The sequence below is a fragment of the Caretta caretta genome, chromosome 10 (genome assembly GCF_965140235.1).
Source record: "Caretta caretta isolate rCarCar2 chromosome 10, rCarCar1.hap1, whole genome shotgun sequence".
Classification (NCBI taxonomy): Eukaryota; Metazoa; Chordata; order Testudines; family Cheloniidae; genus Caretta; species Caretta caretta.
The window spans coordinates 34753008-34772037 of NC_134215.1; the positions used below are offsets into that span (position 1 = coordinate 34753008).

The 19030-nt window shown below is 47.2% G+C and overlaps 2 protein-coding genes across 8 annotated transcripts in view; one reads left to right on the plus strand and one right to left on the minus strand.

The window, feature by feature from the left end:
* Positions 1-17102, minus strand: part of ANKS3 (ankyrin repeat and sterile alpha motif domain containing 3) — a 29077-nt gene extending 11975 nt beyond the window's left edge. The window contains exons 1-10 of one of the 2 annotated variants that reach the window (XM_075132864.1): positions 16983-17102; positions 14666-14841; positions 14066-14264; positions 13734-13855; positions 11389-11470; positions 9832-9967; positions 9353-9514; positions 8031-8156; positions 7261-7376; positions 3858-4034 (exon numbers count right to left, since the gene is read on the minus strand). In XM_075132864.1, the coding sequence (XP_074988965.1) occupies positions 3858-4034; positions 7261-7376; positions 8031-8156; positions 9353-9514; positions 9832-9967; positions 11389-11470; positions 13734-13855; positions 14066-14264; positions 14666-14838 (1293 nt within the window). In that variant the 5' untranslated portion in view covers positions 14839-14841; positions 16983-17102. Of the gene's footprint in view, positions 1-3857; positions 4035-7260; positions 7377-8030; positions 8157-9352; positions 9515-9831; positions 9968-11388; positions 11471-13733; positions 13856-14065; positions 14265-14665; positions 14842-16919 lie in introns of both variants that reach the window. The other variant, XM_048866117.2, reaches the window with a different exon arrangement.
* A 339-nt stretch (positions 17103-17441) lies between these two features.
* The window catches only part of DNAAF8 (dynein axonemal assembly factor 8), a 150689-nt gene continuing 149100 nt past the window's right edge, over positions 17442-19030 (plus strand). For 5 of the 6 annotated variants that reach the window (XM_075132866.1, XM_075132869.1, XM_075132867.1 and 2 more), the window contains exon 1: positions 17442-17483. The gene's annotated coding sequence lies outside the window, so the exon portion shown is untranslated. The other variant, XM_048866109.2, reaches the window with a different exon arrangement.

Below are 19030 nucleotides of genomic sequence, written 5' to 3' on the forward strand. Positions count from 1 at the left end.
TAGTGACGTCTTTAAAGTCTATAAAAAGTCAATAGCTGTGCCTAGTTGGGTGAAAAGGAATTACTTCCATTGACTCTTAATGGGCCATTGTTGGTAGTAAAGAGTTTGTCTTCTGAGAAAAGTGTGTTGGTGGCTAATGGCTGAAGTCTTTCAAGTAAAAACGAATACACTGAATTTGCTTTAGAAAGACCCATTGTGGGTAGCTTTGAAAAGATTTCAGATGGTATAAAAATTGTTAGGGGGTTTGAACAGCCCTACAAGCTTGACCAGCTTGTGGTGGAGACAATGTTGATGGGACAGGAATGTCTCCATGGTTATTCTTTGAGTAAACAGTCTGCATCTCTGGTTCAGAGGGAAAACTGGATAGCTGAATCTGCAGAGCAGGAGAACAGTTGATCTCTCGAGAATATACGGGATGGCAGGTAACTCATCTCTAGACATTTTGGATATGTCTTGTAGTCTCTTATTGGACTTGACATCTGATTCCACGTGGAAGCAGAGGTTGGTAATGGAAGGACAAAAGAACCTTGAGTTGAACAGGCTTGTGAAAAATGGATGGTATCTCTTTAAGACAGAGTCTAGCCTTGGAATTGGTAAAGGTTAAGAATCTGAAAACTGGTAAACAGGCTAGTGTCTGTGTTAAAGTAAATTACCTGACTGATGGGGGGTGGGGGGGAGAGAACATGCCTCACTCATCTCTAAGATACCAAAACCCCAAGGAAGTGGTTAAACTAAAAGCCTATGTTAAGGAAAACCCTAAGGTAAAGAAAAAACTAAAAAGACTCAAAAGGGATATTGAACAAGCTGACCTAAAGAATGATTTATCTAAACAAAAGGCTTGGCATGGCAAGAATAATTGTAAATGTATTTAGTGTTTCTGATACCATTGCTGTACAATGTGCATGATCTTGAACATGTTAAGAGTGGTACATAATAGAAACCCTTATGATTATGCCTTTTGGTTCAAGAACACACTTTGTATTAAAAAGCCTAATAATGTTAAGGTTTCACAGCTAATGCCTGTACACAATCCTAAAACTTTCCACAGCAAAAAGACCATTACAAGCTTGAACTGCTGTCCACAAAGGGAAACTGAGGTACAACCTTCACAGCTTTCATGGCTGAATGCCAGAGTAAGTGCTCTCTGAAGAACATTAATGGCCATGTTAAGTCAACACATGGACCACACCCTGGAATCACTAAAGTGTTTCACAAAGTGTGAACTAAGTTTTTAACTTGGTCCAAAGCATGCATCAATATTTTGGCCTTACAAAGAATTCAATGTAAACACTGCTCGTATCGATGATGGAAGGTTCTTAAGGTGTATCCAGGAGCTCTAGTTTCTCCCTTCCACACCAGTCTCACATTGGGGGTGTGACACTTGACCAGAAAGCGTTAAGCATCCTGCAGGATAAATGATTCCAATTCAACTCTTTAAAACATACAGGGAGATAATTTTTTATATATATATTATATTATATATAGGTAGAACTCAACAATGTAATCAAACCGTCCCTGTCTATGCTGTATTTTGTTAATTCAGAGATCAAGAGAACATCTTAACATTTAAATGAACTGTAAACCTAGGATATCGCTGTATTCATCTCTTTTTGAAATGTATAGCAAATCATCTGCAAATGGTAGGAAAATGGGCAATTGCCTTATGTTAATCTGTATGAATAATTACCTGCGATGCTTAGGAAATGAGTGTCTATTGTTCGCCGAGGGACTCCGAGCTGTTACAAGAGGGCCTAAAACTATATAAAAAATGGCTTGGATCCTGATCCTGTCACCTCAGATCTGCTTGAGGCTTCATGCAGGGGAAGCCTAAGCCATAAGGACTGAGATCCCAGTGCTGACTGGACCACCCTGAATACAAACATCGGACTGTAACCTATGGACTATTTCTGAAAGAACTCTTTGCATCTGCAAAGTTCACCATCTCCGCTATGAATCTGAATCTCAAGGTTGACTCATGTCTGTATGTATACTGATCTTTTAACCAATTCTCTCTTTTCTTTAATAAATTTTAGTTTAATTAGTAAGAATTGGTTGTAAGTATGTATTTGGGAAAAGTCTGGAATATTCATTAACCTGGGAGGTAATATGTCCAATCCTTTGGGATTGGTAGAACCTCTTTTATATGATGAATAAGATTTTCAGAAATCCTCATCATACCTGACTTGGGTGTCTAGGTGGAGGCCTGAGGCTGGGTTATTTTAAGGAAACTGTGTTGTTGGCTTCTGAACAACCAGTGAGGTAATATAGAAGCTATTGTGTGCTGGTTTGGTAAATCTAAGTATTGGAATATCTCCCAGCTTTGGGGATTGTCTGACCCATTCTTTGGGGTTCATCCTAATTGAGTGACCTCAGCTGGCTCCCCTGGGATTCTGGTCACAGCAGCATAGTTGGCAGGATACTCATAACCACAGGTTAACTGGGATTTTGGATCAGAACCACACACTTGTCAAAAATTAATTTTTATATTGGAGAGTTTAAGGGTTAAAAATCAGTTACAATGAGTGAGCCAAGGTCATATGAAGAGCTTGACAGAAAAACCCTTGAAGAATTGTGCTTACAGAGGGGGTTGTCTTTTAAGAAAAAGCTCCCAGAGCAAGAACTGAAAAATCCGTTAATGGCCAGTGAAAGGGAAGCAGACCCAGTGAAAATGTTTGCAGTGGGAAACCAGCAGCAACTAGAACATGAACAAAAGTGGACAGATCTTCGATTGCAGGAAAAGCAAAAGATAGCTGATATGGAAAAAGAAGCCCATTTAAGGCTTATGGAATGGCTGGCTGCTGAGGAGAAGGCTCACCAGATGCAAGAGGAATCTGCCAGAAGCTCCAAGTCTTGAAACAGCAGAAAAAGATGCCACAGCCTGCCTGCAGCTCTTACCTGGGGTCCTCATCCCCTCATGACAACAACTGGGAAAGGATTTGTCCCATTTACAAAGATACTGAGGACATAGAGGAATTTCTATCTACCTTTGATCGTCTCTGTGAAATTCACTATATCCCAGAGGTACATTGTATGCCTGACCTGCTAACCAGATTGACTGGGAAAGCCAGGGAGTTGTTCAATGAAATGGGTATGAATGAAGCTTTGAATTATATAAAATATAAAAAGATACTGTGTTAATGACTTACACCATAAATACCCCTGATTGAATCTTAGGGGCAGGGGGGGTGCTGCCAGGGGGAGTCTGCGCCATCAGCAGCTGGGGGGAGTCCCGGGGGCCAGCAGCTGCTCTGACTGCGCCCGGGACCGCTTTTCAGGAGATTCCCAGGGCAGGTCGCATTGGCTGCTGCTTGGGTGGTCCCCAGGGCCAGCTGCAGGGACCTCCAGAGCTGCAGCTGGTGCGGTTGCCCCCGGGGCTGAGGCTGCTCCAGCAGCGGCTGGTGCAACTGGCTGCAGGACCTCTCTAGCAGTGGTTAGTGTGGCTGTCCCCAGGGCCAGCTGCTTGGGCGGCCTTGGGGTCAGCCACACTGGCCACTGCAGAAGTCACAGAGGTCGTACCTGCTCTGGTAATTACACCGGGCTGGGAGGGCAGCTTAAGGAGCCAAGGTTAGAAGCACTGGGGTGCAGGGATCAGGAATGCTCCATCAGAGCAATAGTGATGCCCAAGCAGGAGTTTCACTGCAAAAGCAGCCTCTCCATTTAAAAAGAGTATTAGAATGAGCTGCAGAGGTTCAGCATCAAAGTCCACTCGGGGTGGGAGAGGCAGCATTGCTTCCTTATCTGAGAAAGCCAAATGACCATGCTGGAGTCCTGGGGCAGCGTTCTCTTTGAGGGATCTCCAATAGCTTTGTACTGACACACGTTCTTGTGAGTTTTCTGTTCTCCTTTGCAGCTCTTACCTGGGGTCCTGTGTAGGTGGTGGCTTCTCGGTTAGGGAGTATACAGTGCTGACTAGACACCCCAGCTTTGCCCGGACTCTGAGACCACTGGCTGTCACTGTTGCTGTACCGGGTCTTGATCTTCACGTAGCTTTTAGCCTGTTTCCGACTAGAGAGCTGTTTCGCATGGTCAGAGTCCTGGAGAGACAGAAGGGGCCTGTTTAATGGCACAGGGTCAACTTGCTGAGTCACCAGAAAGAAAAGGAGTACTTGTGGCACCTTAGAGACTAACCAATTTATTTGAGCATGAGCTTTCGTGAGCTACAGCTCACTTCATCAGATGTATACCGTGGAAACTGCAGCAGACTTTATATACACACAGAGAATATGAAACAATACCTCCTCCCACCCCACTGTCCTGCTGGTAATAGCTTATCTAAAGTGATCATCATAAACCAGTCGGAGAACACTTCAATCTCTCTGGTCATGCAATCACAGACATGAAGGTCGCTATCTTAAAACAAAAAAACTTCAAATCCAGACTCCAGCGAGAAACTGCTGAATTGGAATTCATTTGCAAATTGGATACTATTAATTTAGGCTTAAATAGAGACTGGGAGTGGCTAAGTCATTATGCAAGGTAGCCTGTTTCCTCTTGTTTTTTCCTACCCCCCCCCCCCAGATGTTCTGGTTTAACTTGGATTTAAACTTGGAGAGTGGTCAGTTTAGATGAGCTATTGCCAGCAGGAGAGTGAGTTTGTGTGTGTATGGGGGTGGGGGGGGGGGATGTGAGAAAACCTGGATTTATGCAGGAAATAGCCCGACTTGATTATGTAAAGAGTTGTCACTTTGGATGGGCTAGCACCAGCAGGAGAGTGAATTTGTGTGGGGGGGTGGAGGGTGAGAAAACCTGGATTTGTGCTGGAAATGGCCCACCTGATGATCACTTTAGATAAGCTATTACCAGCAGGACAGTGGAGTGGGAGGAGGTATTGTTTCATATTCTCTGTGTGTATATAAAGTCTGCTGCAGTTTCCATGGTATACATCTGATGAAGTGAGCTGTAGCTCACGAAAGCTCATGCTCAAATAAATTGGTTAGTCTCTAAGGTGCCACAAGTACTCCTTTTCTTTTTGCGAATACAGACTAACACGGCTGTTACTCTGAAATGAGTCACCAGAATCACTACAGGGAACTGCATGGGTGTGGAACATGGGGAAGCTCTCAGCTACTTCAGTCCCAGGCTCTGAGTCTGGGCAAGCTCACTGTAGGGCCTGGGGTAGGAACAGAATACTCTGTCTTAGCCACATTCCCCAACAGGAGACTGTTTCCTAAATGGAGCAGAGGCCCAGAAGTGTGGGTGGTAAAGACTAAGCAAATCGCTTGTTAAAGAGAACTTCCAGGGTGAAGTCCTGAGCACAGAGCAACTTGCAGGGACTCTAGTCTCAGGGAGACAAGCGAAGGAGACGATTCCCCAATCCATCACGCCGAGGGTTTTAGGTAGGATGGAACTGTGTCAGGCAGGATCAAAATCCTTATCTGGACTGTAAGCTCCTTGGGGCAGAGCCTGTCTTTGTTCTGTGTTCGTACAGCACCTAGCACCATGGGGGTCCAGGGTCATAAGTGGGCTCCTAGGTGCTACCACCACCTGCGCTAATAATTACACTGAGCTGGGAAGAAAGTTTAAGGAGCCAAGGTTAGAAGCACTGGAGTCTGGAGCCATCAGGAATGTTCCATTAGAGCAATAGCAATGCCCGAGCAGGAGTTTCACTGTAAAAGCAGCCTCTCCATTTTTAAGAGTATTAGCACGAGCTTCAGAGGTTAGGCATCAAAGCTCACTAGGGGGAAATGGGGGTGGAGGCAGCATTGCTTCCTTATCTGAGAAAGCCAAATGACCAGGCTGGAGTCCGGGGCAGTGTTCTCTTCGATGGATCTCCAGAACGCTGCACTATGATAGAGAGGCCTTGCTTTGGAGCTAATCCTTGGAGTGCCAGCACCACAAAGCAGCCATCACGTGTTGCATTCTTTCAAGCCCAGAGAAACATTGAGCCCTCTGACTAGCAGAAGGATGGGGTGCGGTTATTCCTGTGAGCAGCAGCTCAGAGAACCAGGGAGCCCTCCTAGTGCCCAACAATGTCATACCCATCCAGCACATCTACACCAAACCCAGAACCTGGTCTAAGAATGCAAGTGGTTACTCGAACCACTGAGTAACTTACATAGATTCCAAGTCCAGACTTCCTCCCCATACTCCAACCTGTAGAAGCCAAGACCACCTTAGAAGCAGTGGTGCAATTCTACTTCCACAAATCCAAGTGACCTGATCCAGTCATCTGGCCAAATTCCTTCAACAGTTATCAAATGCTAGGGTATGGGAGACTTCCCTTCTAGATTGTGGGTTAGGGACAGAGCAAGGGCTCAGGGATTGGGGAAAGAATGGACTTTAAAAACATGGTGAAAATTAGTGCTCACCAGGGAAGGGCACAGACATCACCAGGTAGAGCACAGCATAGTGCAGGGAAGGGAGTCTGCTTCAGAAAACAAGGCAGCCCGCTGGCACCTATCAGGATGCTGTCAATCACAAAGTGGCTATTTATACTGCCCTGGGGCTAAATGATCGTGGAAAGGGTTTATCTCAGGACAAGAATTTACTGTGTGTATTCACTGCCCTGCTGTTTGTAAGAGGCTCCAAGAAAGCTCCTGAATCAAACGGTCACATGGTCTGAGCCTTCTCTGGTGGGGAGGGCAGTGAATGCCTAGGACAAGGGAAAGTGCTGTGATTGGAGAGTTACTGATCTACCCATCGGGAAACCACTCTGCAGGGAGGGTGCTCAGCTACTTGGATCAATGTCAAATGATACAATTTTCCAGACTACTGTACCCCTTTCAGGAGTCTGATTTGTCTTGTGTACCCTCAAGTTTCACCTCACTTAAAAACTACTTGCTTACAAAATCAATAAAAATACACAACTGTCACAGCACACTATTACTGAAAAAAGTCTTACTTTCTCATTTTTACCATATAATTATAAAATAAAGTGATTGGAATATAATTATACTTATATTTCAGTGTATATAGACCAGTATAAACAAGTCATTGTCTGTATGAAATTTTAGTTTGTACTGACTTCGTTAGTGCTTTTTATGTAGCCTATTGTAAAACTAGGCAAATATCTAGAATCGTTGATGTACCCCCTGGAAGATCTCTGCATACCCCGGGGTACACCTACCTCTGATTGAGAGCCACTGCCTTAACACATTCAAAAGGAGTTTACAGCTTTTGTTCTACCCTTGGAGGTTCTCCCCTCCTGTCCCTGGATCCTACAGTCTCACAGCTGATGTAAAGTTATGGCAAGTGGCTGGCATATTTGTGAGTTCCCGTATTCTACCAACAGCAGTGACAAAGAAGAGACAAAAGCCCCACCTCATTGCTCTCCAGAGAGCCCTCACTGCTGACCCCCAGGGCTTTGGGCAGACACTCGCTGCTGCTGCTGCTGCTCCTAATGGTGTCCAAGTTGTTGGTGAAGAAAGCATTTTCTTCTGAAGGGGAGCAGAAAGGAAAACAATGAGTTCCTGCTTCTTCTCCTTGATCTTCTCACCTCACGGAGACATCCAGCCTGAGTCTGTGTGCAGCAGCTGCTCAGATTAGGAGGTTACTCTGAGGAGTGAGTGGAGAGTATCATGTCTGGAATGGGGGCACCCGTCCTTCCCCATACCACTGCCAGTGGGTGTAAAGTAGTTTCAGTGCAATACATTGATGGACAGATTTATAGCCATTTAGTATCACTGACTGCAGTAATGGGTAACAGATGCACGTTTTAGGGCATGGGGTTACCAGCTAAGTCTATGTTCTTGTCCCTAAGCACCCAGGAGAGGTCTCCCAATGCTTGTGACATAAGGCCAGTGCAGATGGACGGCACTCATTTTCTTTCTACCCCTCTCTCCTCCTTCCATCATGGCACTTCACTCTCCTCTGGGATGGCAGGACAGAATCTATGCCACTCCAACAAAGGATGCCTGTGCACTGATGGGTTGCCCCCTTTCTTGCTTGAATCTTGGGCAAGATGACTTCCTAGAAGCTCTTCAGACCTAAGGGGTGGTGAGTGAGAAAGGAAATGTGCAAGCTCTGAGGCAGTTCTCAACCCCAGGTCACTCAGACTGGAAGCTAGACACTCCTCTGAGACCATGCCTTACCCCTGCTGCTGCTACTTTCCACGTCTTGCTCGTTGATTGGAGAGGTGACGTCCCGGAACCGGAGATCCTCCCCTTCAAAGCTACCATCATCACTGAACGTAACGTAGCCCTGCAGAGGGACCTGCTCTGTGTGCAAAGAGATGAGAATGCAAGTTACCAGACAGGCTGCAGCATGGGGAGCAGCAGCTGCCAGCAAGTGTCCAGGGATCTGAAGACAATCAGGGGAAGAAATCACATTTTAAAATAACCAGCTTCCATTCCCCTTTGAATGACTAACAAAATTACCAGGAACGTGAAAGCCTAATAGCTCCCTTCGTATACAAGATCAGCGCTGATCACTGACCATGTTCTAGCCAGATGCCTGTATCTAAGAGGATCGCACATAACCAGCCTTGCAGCAGATGCACCTCCGGCTTACTGAGCTTGGAGTATTTCCTCCCTTCCCCGAGTTTTTGGTCAGCACACCGTCAGCACCCTGTGAAGTTCTGCAGCTGGTGATTTGAGCATTTTAATACAGTCACCTCCAGTAGTAGTATCAGGCTACACCAAAGCATGTTTCCTCACTAGCCCGAACAACATTAAAATAAGGTCAGTTCAAGCTCAAGGGAATCTGAGGGTTGGTATTTTTTCTTCAATACAAATCAATATTCCTGGCCATCCAAGATAACCAGGTAGCTGGCTAGAATCACTGAACATCACCACTTCTCGCCATGCATCCAACAAAGGGCAAAGCTCATGCCCGCCCTATATTTAGGTAAGCCCATCACCTTCATCAAGGAGTTAATGTTTAAACCTGGCTGACGTTTCTCCCGGCCTGTCACATGGCCGACCTCACCAATTTCCACTGCAGCAGGAAGTGTTTCCGGTTCCTCAGGCAGATACAGCTCACCTGGCCCTGATGCTGGGAGATTAGTTTAATCATTCCTGCTGTTTGGCCTGTCTTGAATCCCCCCCGCCCCCCGACACTCCTGCTGGTTTGTGAATGGCTCTGTGACTCTTGAGTCTATCTTGGAAAGGGTAGAGGGGCCAATCTCAAGAGCCAGACCGCAAGCAGAGATTGAGATGATGCTGAAGGACATTCTCAGCTGGTAAGTAAAAAGTCATCCCCCTCATGGATCAGCTGGGAGATGGTTTTTAGAGCTGGCTTTCAGCCCCTGTAAAGATGGGTGTTTGCTCAGTGTTGGCAGTTGTAGGAACCATGCAGGAAGGCCCAATCTAAAGGAGCAGGGAAGTGCTGGCGCTGCAGTAACAGCAAAGCAGCACTGTGGCACCCCTGAGATCACGAAGGAGCCTCATGGTTAGATTCCCCGACCCACGCTCACCACAGCGAGACTGCTTCTTTCCTGCAATTCCGACAGCTGTTATCTTAGCCAAAGCCTGGGGCCCCTCGTGGATACTGGGGCCCTTGGTCTTACGGACTGGTCTCTGTCTCTGAGGGGCGGAGCACGATTCATCCGAGGAGCTCAGATCTTCACAGTATTTTCCTGTGGTCCAAGCACAGACCATTAGCTGCACAGTACCTCCAGCTACTTACATCCTTGATTTGCTACTGGCCCTTTAAAAGCAGTGGAAAAAAACAGTGAAACAAAGCAAAGGGTGAGCAAGCAATGGTTGACTGGAGCAGAAGCTTATTGCAAGGCACCCCTCGCATCAACAAGGGCTACCATCCAGGACTCCACTGCTGTTTAAAGGAGAGGATTTCCAGCAGACACCTGAAGTATCACTGCTCTATAAAACAGCAACAGCCTCTTCCCCAAACACCTTCCCTTAACGTGCACATATGAGGAGGTGTCTCAGTTACCTGGGCCCCTGCAGAAGACTTTGGGCACAGGGGCTGCATGTAGGTCCATCAGCCCCACAATTTTCATGTGTCCATACTTCATGGCCAGAGTCCGTGCCGTGGCTCCCGTGTTCTCTCTCACATCCACCTTCACGCCCTGTGGGAAGGCAATGCATACTTCTGGCATAGGTGTTCTGAATGGACACCACACACACAATTCAAGGGAACCAAAGAACTTTCATATTCCATCAAGATCCCTCTCTTCTTGTCTGCCTTTTTAAACTATCAGGAAGTGTAAGGCTCCTTGAGATCCATGGATAAATTCCCTGAATCTCTTCTCAATGCTACTGCACCTAATGATTTGCTGTCTGCGCGCGCTCTCTCTCTCTCTCTCTCTCATCACAATAGCCCAATATCTCACTTTTCTGCATCACCATCAGAATCTTGCGTGATCTGCTGCTGATTATTTCTTCATTGCCTCATCTTTCTGAACAAAGTCACTATGCAAATTACATTTAAATTTTCTAAAGGGCCTGACTGTGGTTAGAAGCCAAAAGGACTGAATATTCAGACATTAGCACGGAGGTGAAAGATGCCTGCTAGACACATGCCTACATGCCTACTAGATAGGATCTCCTAGGGGTGGATCAGATATTTAACGGACATGCTTTGTCTGAGTCAAAAAGACTCAAAACGAGGGCTGTTTCAATAGCCTCCAGAGTCTGACTTACCCAGAGTGTCTAGATCAGTACAGGGACAAGTTTACACTACAGCACTACATCACCACAGCTGCGCCACTATAGCATGTCTGGTGAAGATGCACTATGCTGACAGGAGAGCGCAAGGGCAACAATCCAGCATGGAGCATATGTAGTGTAAGTCATCATGGCCTGGTCACAATCCCCTGGGCTGGGGCTCCAACTCCTAGACAATCTCAGGTAAAAAAGATGTTTTGCTAAAAGCTACAGTGAGCTAAAACTCCTGCAGCAGTGCGGTGTCCAGAAGGAACCAACAATGCTGACCACATTTGGCTACATTTGTTGGATGTGTCCAATGCAACACCTATTGCAAGGAGAAAAAGCAACAGAGACCACCTCTAGAAAGAAGAGATGGAAATTTTGCCCTGGAAATGGGCTAGTGTTTTAATAGATTATACCACAAGAGAAAGGGTGAGGCACATAGTGAGTCAGAAATAGGCTGTGGGAATTTGGAAGTTATTTTTGGTTTCTTTAGCAACAAAATATGTATTAAAAAGGAGCCTTTCATCCCCTTTGGAAAAATCTAATTACACCTAAGGAAAGACCAGAGATTCTATGCTGTAAACATACAGGGGCTGTTAGGGGAAATCAGTTTGGATTTGGGATCTCTCTGCTTTATTAAACAGATATATAGGCATTCAACCCCCCAAAACAACAAAATGAGGTTGTGACCTACCACCAGAGGGGATTTGTAATGGAGAGCAACAGCCTGGAAATATAACCTTTTGGAAGGCCTGATCTGTCACATCCTGTGTTCTCCTGACTATAAGTCTGGACCCTGAAGATTCTAGGATTTATTTAGAATTGGGCAGACACTTACATGATTGAGAAGATACTGGACAATTATCTCATGTCCAGAAGCAGCTGCTTCCATCAGAGGTGTATATCCATACACAGGCTCCCTGGATGAGAGAGAAAAAGCTCATGTAGACTGGATTCAGGACAGGTGAAATTAAAGAATTAATATGGTTTGCTGGTCACACACAGAAAAAGAACCAAAGAGAAAATCTCACCAGCTGAAGCAGAACCTACCCCCCGCTTGCCAAGTCTTCACAAAAGATTTCAGTTTTCAGGGCTTGTCAAATTGGCCCCTTTAACCAGCCCAAAATTAAATTGAATTCATTACTTAAAAAAAAAAAAAAATAATAAAGAGTACTTAGCTAATGAAGCCATGTATTACTCAAGAAGGCACATCCACTAAAATGTCATTTTAATCCCTCTATCCCAGGCAGGATGGGGCCAACATAATAGCATGTCCCACCAGGGCACCTCCAGCTGAAACCTGGTCAAGCCCCACCACTCTTTCACCCATGTAGTTAGCAGGAAAGGCAGTTCCAGTACACGCAGGGTCAAATCCTGTCAGACACATCCCCGTTTCTGTCTTGCACACCACATTCTCTGCTTTGGTTGTATTTAATATGCATTTTCTACATACATGAATTCTGAACTGTGTTTGTTTTCTGGGGATAAACTTCAAGCTACACTTAATCCTTGGTATGCAAAAGAAGTTGTTCAGAACTCTGAGGAAGATGAGCTATGTTCAACTGAACACTAATGTCCTACCCTATAAGCCAGGGGTGGGCAAACTATGGCCCGGGGGCTGGATTCGGTCCCTTGGGGCTTTGGACCCGAGCCGCAGGATTGCCACCCTGTGACACTTTGCCACTCCCAGAAGCGGCCGGCCCAACGTCCCTGCAGCCCCTGGTGGAGGGAGGCCAGAGGGCTCTGCGCACTGCTCTTGTCTGTGGGTACCTCCCCTGAAGCTCCCACTGGCCAGGAACGGGGAACTGCACCCAATGGGAACTTTGGGGGAGGTACCCACAGGCAAGAACAGTACACGGACTCTCTGCTCCCCCACCTCCTCCAGGAGCCGCAGGGACATGTTGTCGGCTGCTTCTGGGAGCATCGCAGGGCCGAGGCCAGGGCAGGCTCCTGCCCTGACCCTGGTGCGCTCTGCTGCCACCCCGGAGCTGCTCCAGGTAAGCAGTGCCAGGCCAGAGCCCGAACTCCTCCTGCACCCTAACTCTCTACCCTGACCCCCCTGCCGCACCCTGCACCCCAGCCCCCTGCCCTGAACCCCCTCATACACCCCATACCCCTCCTCTGCCCCAACCCCTTGCCCTGAGCTCCTTCCTGCACACCGCACCCCCTCCCACACTCCACACTCCCTCCCGCACCCCAACCCCTGCCCTGCTCGCAATTTCCCCACCCAGATGTGGCCCTTGAGCCAAAAAGTTTACCCACCCCTGCTATAGGCTGTCCAAAGCCAATAGACAGCTAGTGCTATGTTATACAAAGGCCTGGAAGGATTTTTTTTCCTGTAACACGGCTCTTTGTGTATCATGTAATTTAGCCACTGATGATGTTGCAAATAGGCCAGAAATTCAAGAACATAGATAGTTGTTGAAATAAATATTTTATGCATTTACATAACAAGCATTTCTTTCCATGGAAAAAATGAAGGAAACAGGGTTATGACCAGAAAGATTTTACTGCTCTGGGTCCTGCAGAGCCACCGTAACTAGGGAAGGAGAGTCAGCTATTCTCCTTCAAATAGCAAGAGTGTCAGTGGAGTTTCAGGGCTAGATCCTTGGCAGGTATAAACTTGTTTACCTCCACTGACTTCAGAGCTCCACTGACTTCCATCAATAAGTATCTGGGGCTTTCAGTTCTGGAAATCAGTATCATTAGACATTAACGAAATAGAAACAGCACAACCAACACATACCAGGTTGTTTGATGTGCATGCTACCAATGGCAGGTTCTTAGAAACATGGGCATGGGAAGCCAGCCAATGTGTAAGCAACCATGCATGAGCACTGACTAGTTTATACAGAGTCAGCAGCAGAGAGCAACTGTAATGAACTTTCACAGAGATCCGCCAAAACAGAACCTCATTTCAGGTGACGTTGGTTTAAATGTGGCATTGTGAGGAGACTCCACTCCCCAGTTTAGATGGCACTATGATCACTACATTAACTCCAAGGCCCACAGGGATAGTGGATTACATCTTATTTCCTTAAACTGCAAGGAAAAAGGAGGGGACAGAATGTATTTTCTTCCTTTATGCGCTGAGCAGTTCTTATGCTAATGTGCTCCTTTTGCATTTGAAATCATGTGGAAATCCTTGAGACAGAAAAGAAATACCAGGTATTTTTCTCTTACTTGCAGTTAGCGTTCGCCCCATTGTCCAGTAAGAATTTGACCATCTGCTGGTGTCCAGCACTGGTGCAGTGGAAGAGGGCAGTCCAGCCATGAATGTCCTTCATCTCCAGCTCTGCGCCTTGCTTCAAGAGAACAGAGAACGTTCTTTACTGCAGCATCTCTCCTGGGTCTGTTAGCCATTGCCCTCTGAGCTGTGATTCTAAGAAAGTTTGAATCCCTGTCAGGAAGCTTAATTTACAGGAGCGCATTGAGCTTACAGTTCTCTGTCAGAACTGCCGGAGGCATTTCAATTTTGCAATAGGAGCTTTTCCTAGCCATTCCGGAACACCCACCTGGAGGAGGAAGTAGGCAACACTCTCATTGCCACAACTGGAGGCCAGCATGAGTGGGGTCTGCCCTTCTGGTGTCGGGACATTCACATTCACTCCCGCCTCCAGCAGCAGATGCACAATGGTATCATGCCCAATGTAGGAGGCGTACATCAGCGGGGTCCAGCCACCAGAGTTTCTCTTATTTAAATCCAGTTCCCCACTAAAAAAAAAAGTAAAAAGAAATCAGCTGAACCAGTACTAAAGCTGGTCACAGCTGCAGCACAGACTCCTATAGTCAAAATCATCTTTATTACCATTGTAGTTAAAATAAAAACAGTGTTAAAAACAAGTCTGGCACTGGAGCCTTGTCTACACCGTGGTTCCCCATTAGACTGAACTCCAGTTCAGCTGAATCAGCAGGAATTTCAGGGGGTGAATTTCCCCATCCCAGACATGGCCCACAAGTTACTTTACAATGAGCAAATGATCTGATACCACTGAAGTTCACTGGCAAAGGGTCATTGTTCTAGTGCAGATTGATCCTGTTCTGCTGTCATTTAAAAATAAAACCAGCATAAGTAACAACAAAGCTGTGTTGGTCATGCGCTGCTCATTCCTTACCACTGAATACACTCCTGCACCACCTCATACTGGCCAATGGAGGACGCTGTGTGCAGGTCCAGTGGAACATCCAGCTCTTCTCGACAGATCATCTGGCCTACCCCATGCCACATAGACAGGCTGCGGTTCAGGAGCTCCGATTCGCTGGCTTCATCACTCAGCTCTGACATCATGACCTGTGGAGCCAAAGCAAAACAGAACTTTCAGTTCCGATTTCAGGATCTTACAGTACTGTGGTGTGACCACTCAGCTCTGGAGCTGAGGCATCCTCAGCTTCAAAGGTGGGATCTTCTCAGAGATATGTCATGCTGAATTCCTACCCATCAATGGAACCCCTCCTCCGCCCTTCCTTGGTCAACAAAGCTCTCCTGTGAAAAGGCAAGTGGTTGCTGCAGATCCTCCATGACAGCCCTTTACTGTTGTTCTACAACTTTTGGTCTATCTACTCTACAAACAGCAAAGCCAATAATGCTAGAAATCATCTTTTAAACTGATTTTAAGGTTGTCAGCAGGATGAAATTCAATAAGTACTCCACTTAGGAAGGAACAATCGGTTGCACACAAACAAAATGGGAAATGACTGCCTAGGAAGGAGTACTGCAGAAAGGGATCTGGGGGTCATAGTGGATCACAAGCAAAATATGCGTTAACGGTGTAACACTGTTGGAAAAACAAACATCCTTCTGGGATGTATTAGCAGAAGTGTTGTAAACAAAACACAATAAGTAATTCTTGCACTCTGCTCCGCCTCAACTGTGTCCAGTTCTGGGCACCACATTTCAGGAAAGGTGTGGACAAACTGGAGAAAATCCAGAGAAGAGCAACAAAAATGATTAAAGGGCTAGAAAACATGAAGAAAGATTGAAAAAATTTGGTTTATTTAGTGTGGAGAAGAGAAGACTGATGGGGACTTGATAACAGTTTTCAAGTACATAAAAGGTTTTATAAAGACAAGGGGGGGAAAAAACCAAAACACTGTTCTCCTTTCCTCTGAGGATAGGAAAAGAAGCAATGGGTTTAAATTACAGCAAGGGCAGTTTAGGGTGGACATTAGGAAGAACAAATAATACCACAGTAGTCTCACTGAAGAGAACGGGACTACTCAAGGCTCTTCGCTTCTGATGCGGTAAACACACAGCAGTCTATAAGGAGGAACAACGGTCCACTGATTAGAGCACCAGCCTGGGACTTGGGAGACAGAAGTTCAACTTCCTACTCCACCACAGACTTCCTGTGTGATCTTGGTCAAGTCACTTAAATATTCCTGTAACTCAGTTCTCCATCAGTCAAATGGAGAGAATAGCACTGCCCTATATCACAGTGGGAGGGAGTTGTAAGGATAACTATATTAAAGATGAGGATGTGCTCAGGTACTACAACAGTGGTAGATAAATACCTTCGACAGCTATAGTCCCAAGGAAGCAAATGAGAATTTGTGTGTGTAAAGTTATTCAGGTGCTCAAGCAGCTGCCTAAACCAAACCACATGAGGTGCTTGGCACTAAAAACCAAATGCAATCAATACTGTTATTCAGTTTGTCATTTTAAATCTCCTTTTAAAAAAATATAAAAAGCCTCTGTTCCTAAATGGAACACCTGGTCATTCAATAGGATTCACCCCTGAAGAAGAATCTAGTGTAATCATCTATTGCTTTAGGCACCTAAATCAGATTATTTTGTACATTGATTATGAACATTTTACATAAAGAACAGAACAAAGAGCCTAAATATTAAATCTGGAAACGAACTTTTACATTGGGTCCTACATGATGATTAAATCAGAACAAACCCTCCTCTCAAAAATAATGCCACACAGAGATCTCCCTCCACACTGAGGTTGTGGGCCACCACTGCCTCATCATGAGCCAGCCGGGGAGCTTCTGTGCAGCCTTGCTGCTGAGCTCCACAGGCAATATAGCCCTCCCCGAGAGATTACACATGTAGGGAGCCTTCGAGGCAAAACCATCCTGGGCACAGCCTGCCCCTCAAACACACGTGGTCAGTTCCTGCGGGCGCACAGCAGCATCCGTGCACCGTGCTCCTGGGGTGGGGATAGGAGGTGGGCCCCGTCACGCCACCAGGCCTGCTCTGGCCTGTGGGTACCTCCCCCAAAGCCCTGCAGCCCACCAGCTGCCAGACCGGACACAGCAAGCCAGCAGCTGCCTCATCCCGGGACACCGAGCGCCTGGAGCCGGCCGGCCGCAGCGCGGCTGCCTGGCACCGGGCGGCTGGAGCCGGCCCAGCACTGAACCCACCGCAGGGAGCGGCCCCCTCAGCCTGGGCACCGGCTCGTCCCGTCTCAACCTCCCGCCCGTCACCTCGCCGCACTCTGCCCGGGCCGGGGACCTCGCTCCGCGCCACTCCCGGAAGCCTCTCGCGCACGCCGAGATCGCCGGGAGCGCAGCTCCTGCGCCTCCTTCCCTGTGACCAATCGTGGCGAAACTACAAACCCCACAATACCTCGCGGCAACTTGTGCGACCCACCCCTCAATCCTGCTAACCAGCCAATAGAGGATGAGAATCCCATGAGGCGGGGCTCAAATTAGCCAATGAGATACGAGAAAGAGGAAGTTGAGGGAGATCCTGGCAGGGAAAAGGATACGATAACAGTCTTCATGTATCTGAAGAAGTGGGTTTTTTACCCTCGAAAGCTTATGCCCAAGTAAATCTGTTAGTATTTAAAGTGCCACCGGACTCCTCGTTGTTTTTTTGTTTTGTATTTGTGATGTCGAATTTATTCTGTCAGGACCTCGGCGGTGGGGCGGGGCTGGGGGCGGGGCAAGCGGGCGGGGAGCTTCGAGGGGACTCCGAGGTGTGATGTGAGTGGGGCGGGTGGAGGAGGGTTCGCGCTGCGGCGGGCTGGGGGCTGCGTTCCGCTGTGTGGTGAGGCCGCGGGGCGGACAGCGGGGCTGGGAGCGGGGCGGAGCTGGGGAGCCGGGCCGCGGGCAGGGGCGCTGCTGGCGGTGGTTGGCCTGGTTACCATGGGGACGGGAGGAAGCGCGGGGGTGGAGCCAGGGAGCGGCCGGGGGCCGGGGGCCGGGCTGGGGCGGAGCCCGGCGGCCGCTCGAAGCGGTTGGGGCCGAGGCGGCGGTTAGCCTGTGGAGCGGCCTGGGGCCAGGGCAGAGGGGCCGCGGCCGCCAGCCTGCGGGGAGAGGCCGCGTGTTGTCCCAGATCAGAACGGCCCCGGGGCGTGTTCGCGGACCCGCTGTTCAGCCCAGTCAGGAATGAGCCGGGGAAGGTGCGGGGAGCAAAAACTGCGGCTCACGCCAAGTTGTTTAGCTTCCTCCGGACCCAGGCAGACTCCAGAGGGTGCCTCCCAGGCTCGGGCACCAGCAGGGCAGATGGAAGTCAGGGTCAATAAATGCAAAGAGGCGCACGTCGGAAAGGAACATTTAAACTATTCCTGCACCGAGGCAGGGTACTACATTAACGGTGTCCGTTCTGGAAAGTGGCCTGCCTGGGCGTTACTGTGAACAACTCAATGCAAATCTCTGCCCAGTGTGCAGCTGCCTTCAAAAAAGCGAGCAAGATGTTAGGTGGCATAAAGAATGGGCTGGAGAATAATAGAGAATATTATAATGCCATCGTTATCAATCAGTGTTGTGGCAGTATACTGTGTGCAGTACTGATAACTGCATCTCAAAAGGGATATTGCAACATTACAAGAAGTTCACGGAAGGGTGATGAAAGTGATTAGGGTAATGGAAAATCTCATATGAGAAAGATTGAAAAGACTGGGATAGTTACTTTAGAAAGGAGACTAATAAGAGGGGACACGATAAAAGCCTATAAAATAATGAATGGTATCAAGAAGGTAGAGCAGAACCTTCTGTTTTCCCAGTCTCTTAACACAAGTGGACACAATGGAATTACAAGGTGGCAAATTCAAAACTGATATAAGGAAATACTTTTTCACACAACCCATAATTAATCCATGGAACTCTGTCACAGAATGTCACTGAGGTCAACATTTTAGTAAGATTAACAAAAGATTGTCCATATGGATTGGACAGAGGAAGTGTGGTGTAATGGAGAGAGGGAACCCTGGTGCTCTGCCACTGGCCTGCTGGGTGAACATGGTCACTTCACTGCTCTGTGCCTCAGTTTCCTCAACCATAGAAGTGGGATAATGATGCTGACCCCCCTTTGTGAAGTGCTTTGAGATAGACTGTTGAAAAGCACTAGATAAAAGCTAGGGATTATTTATATGGGTAGCAAGAATATCCAGAATTGTCATAATGCTAACAAATTTTGGAAGAGATGTTAAATGTCATAATTCAGGTTTTAAGGCAATTTCTAGCTATTAGGGATTAGTAGGGGAATAACCTAAAATGAACGGTAGATTATCTCACTTCTACCTAATACA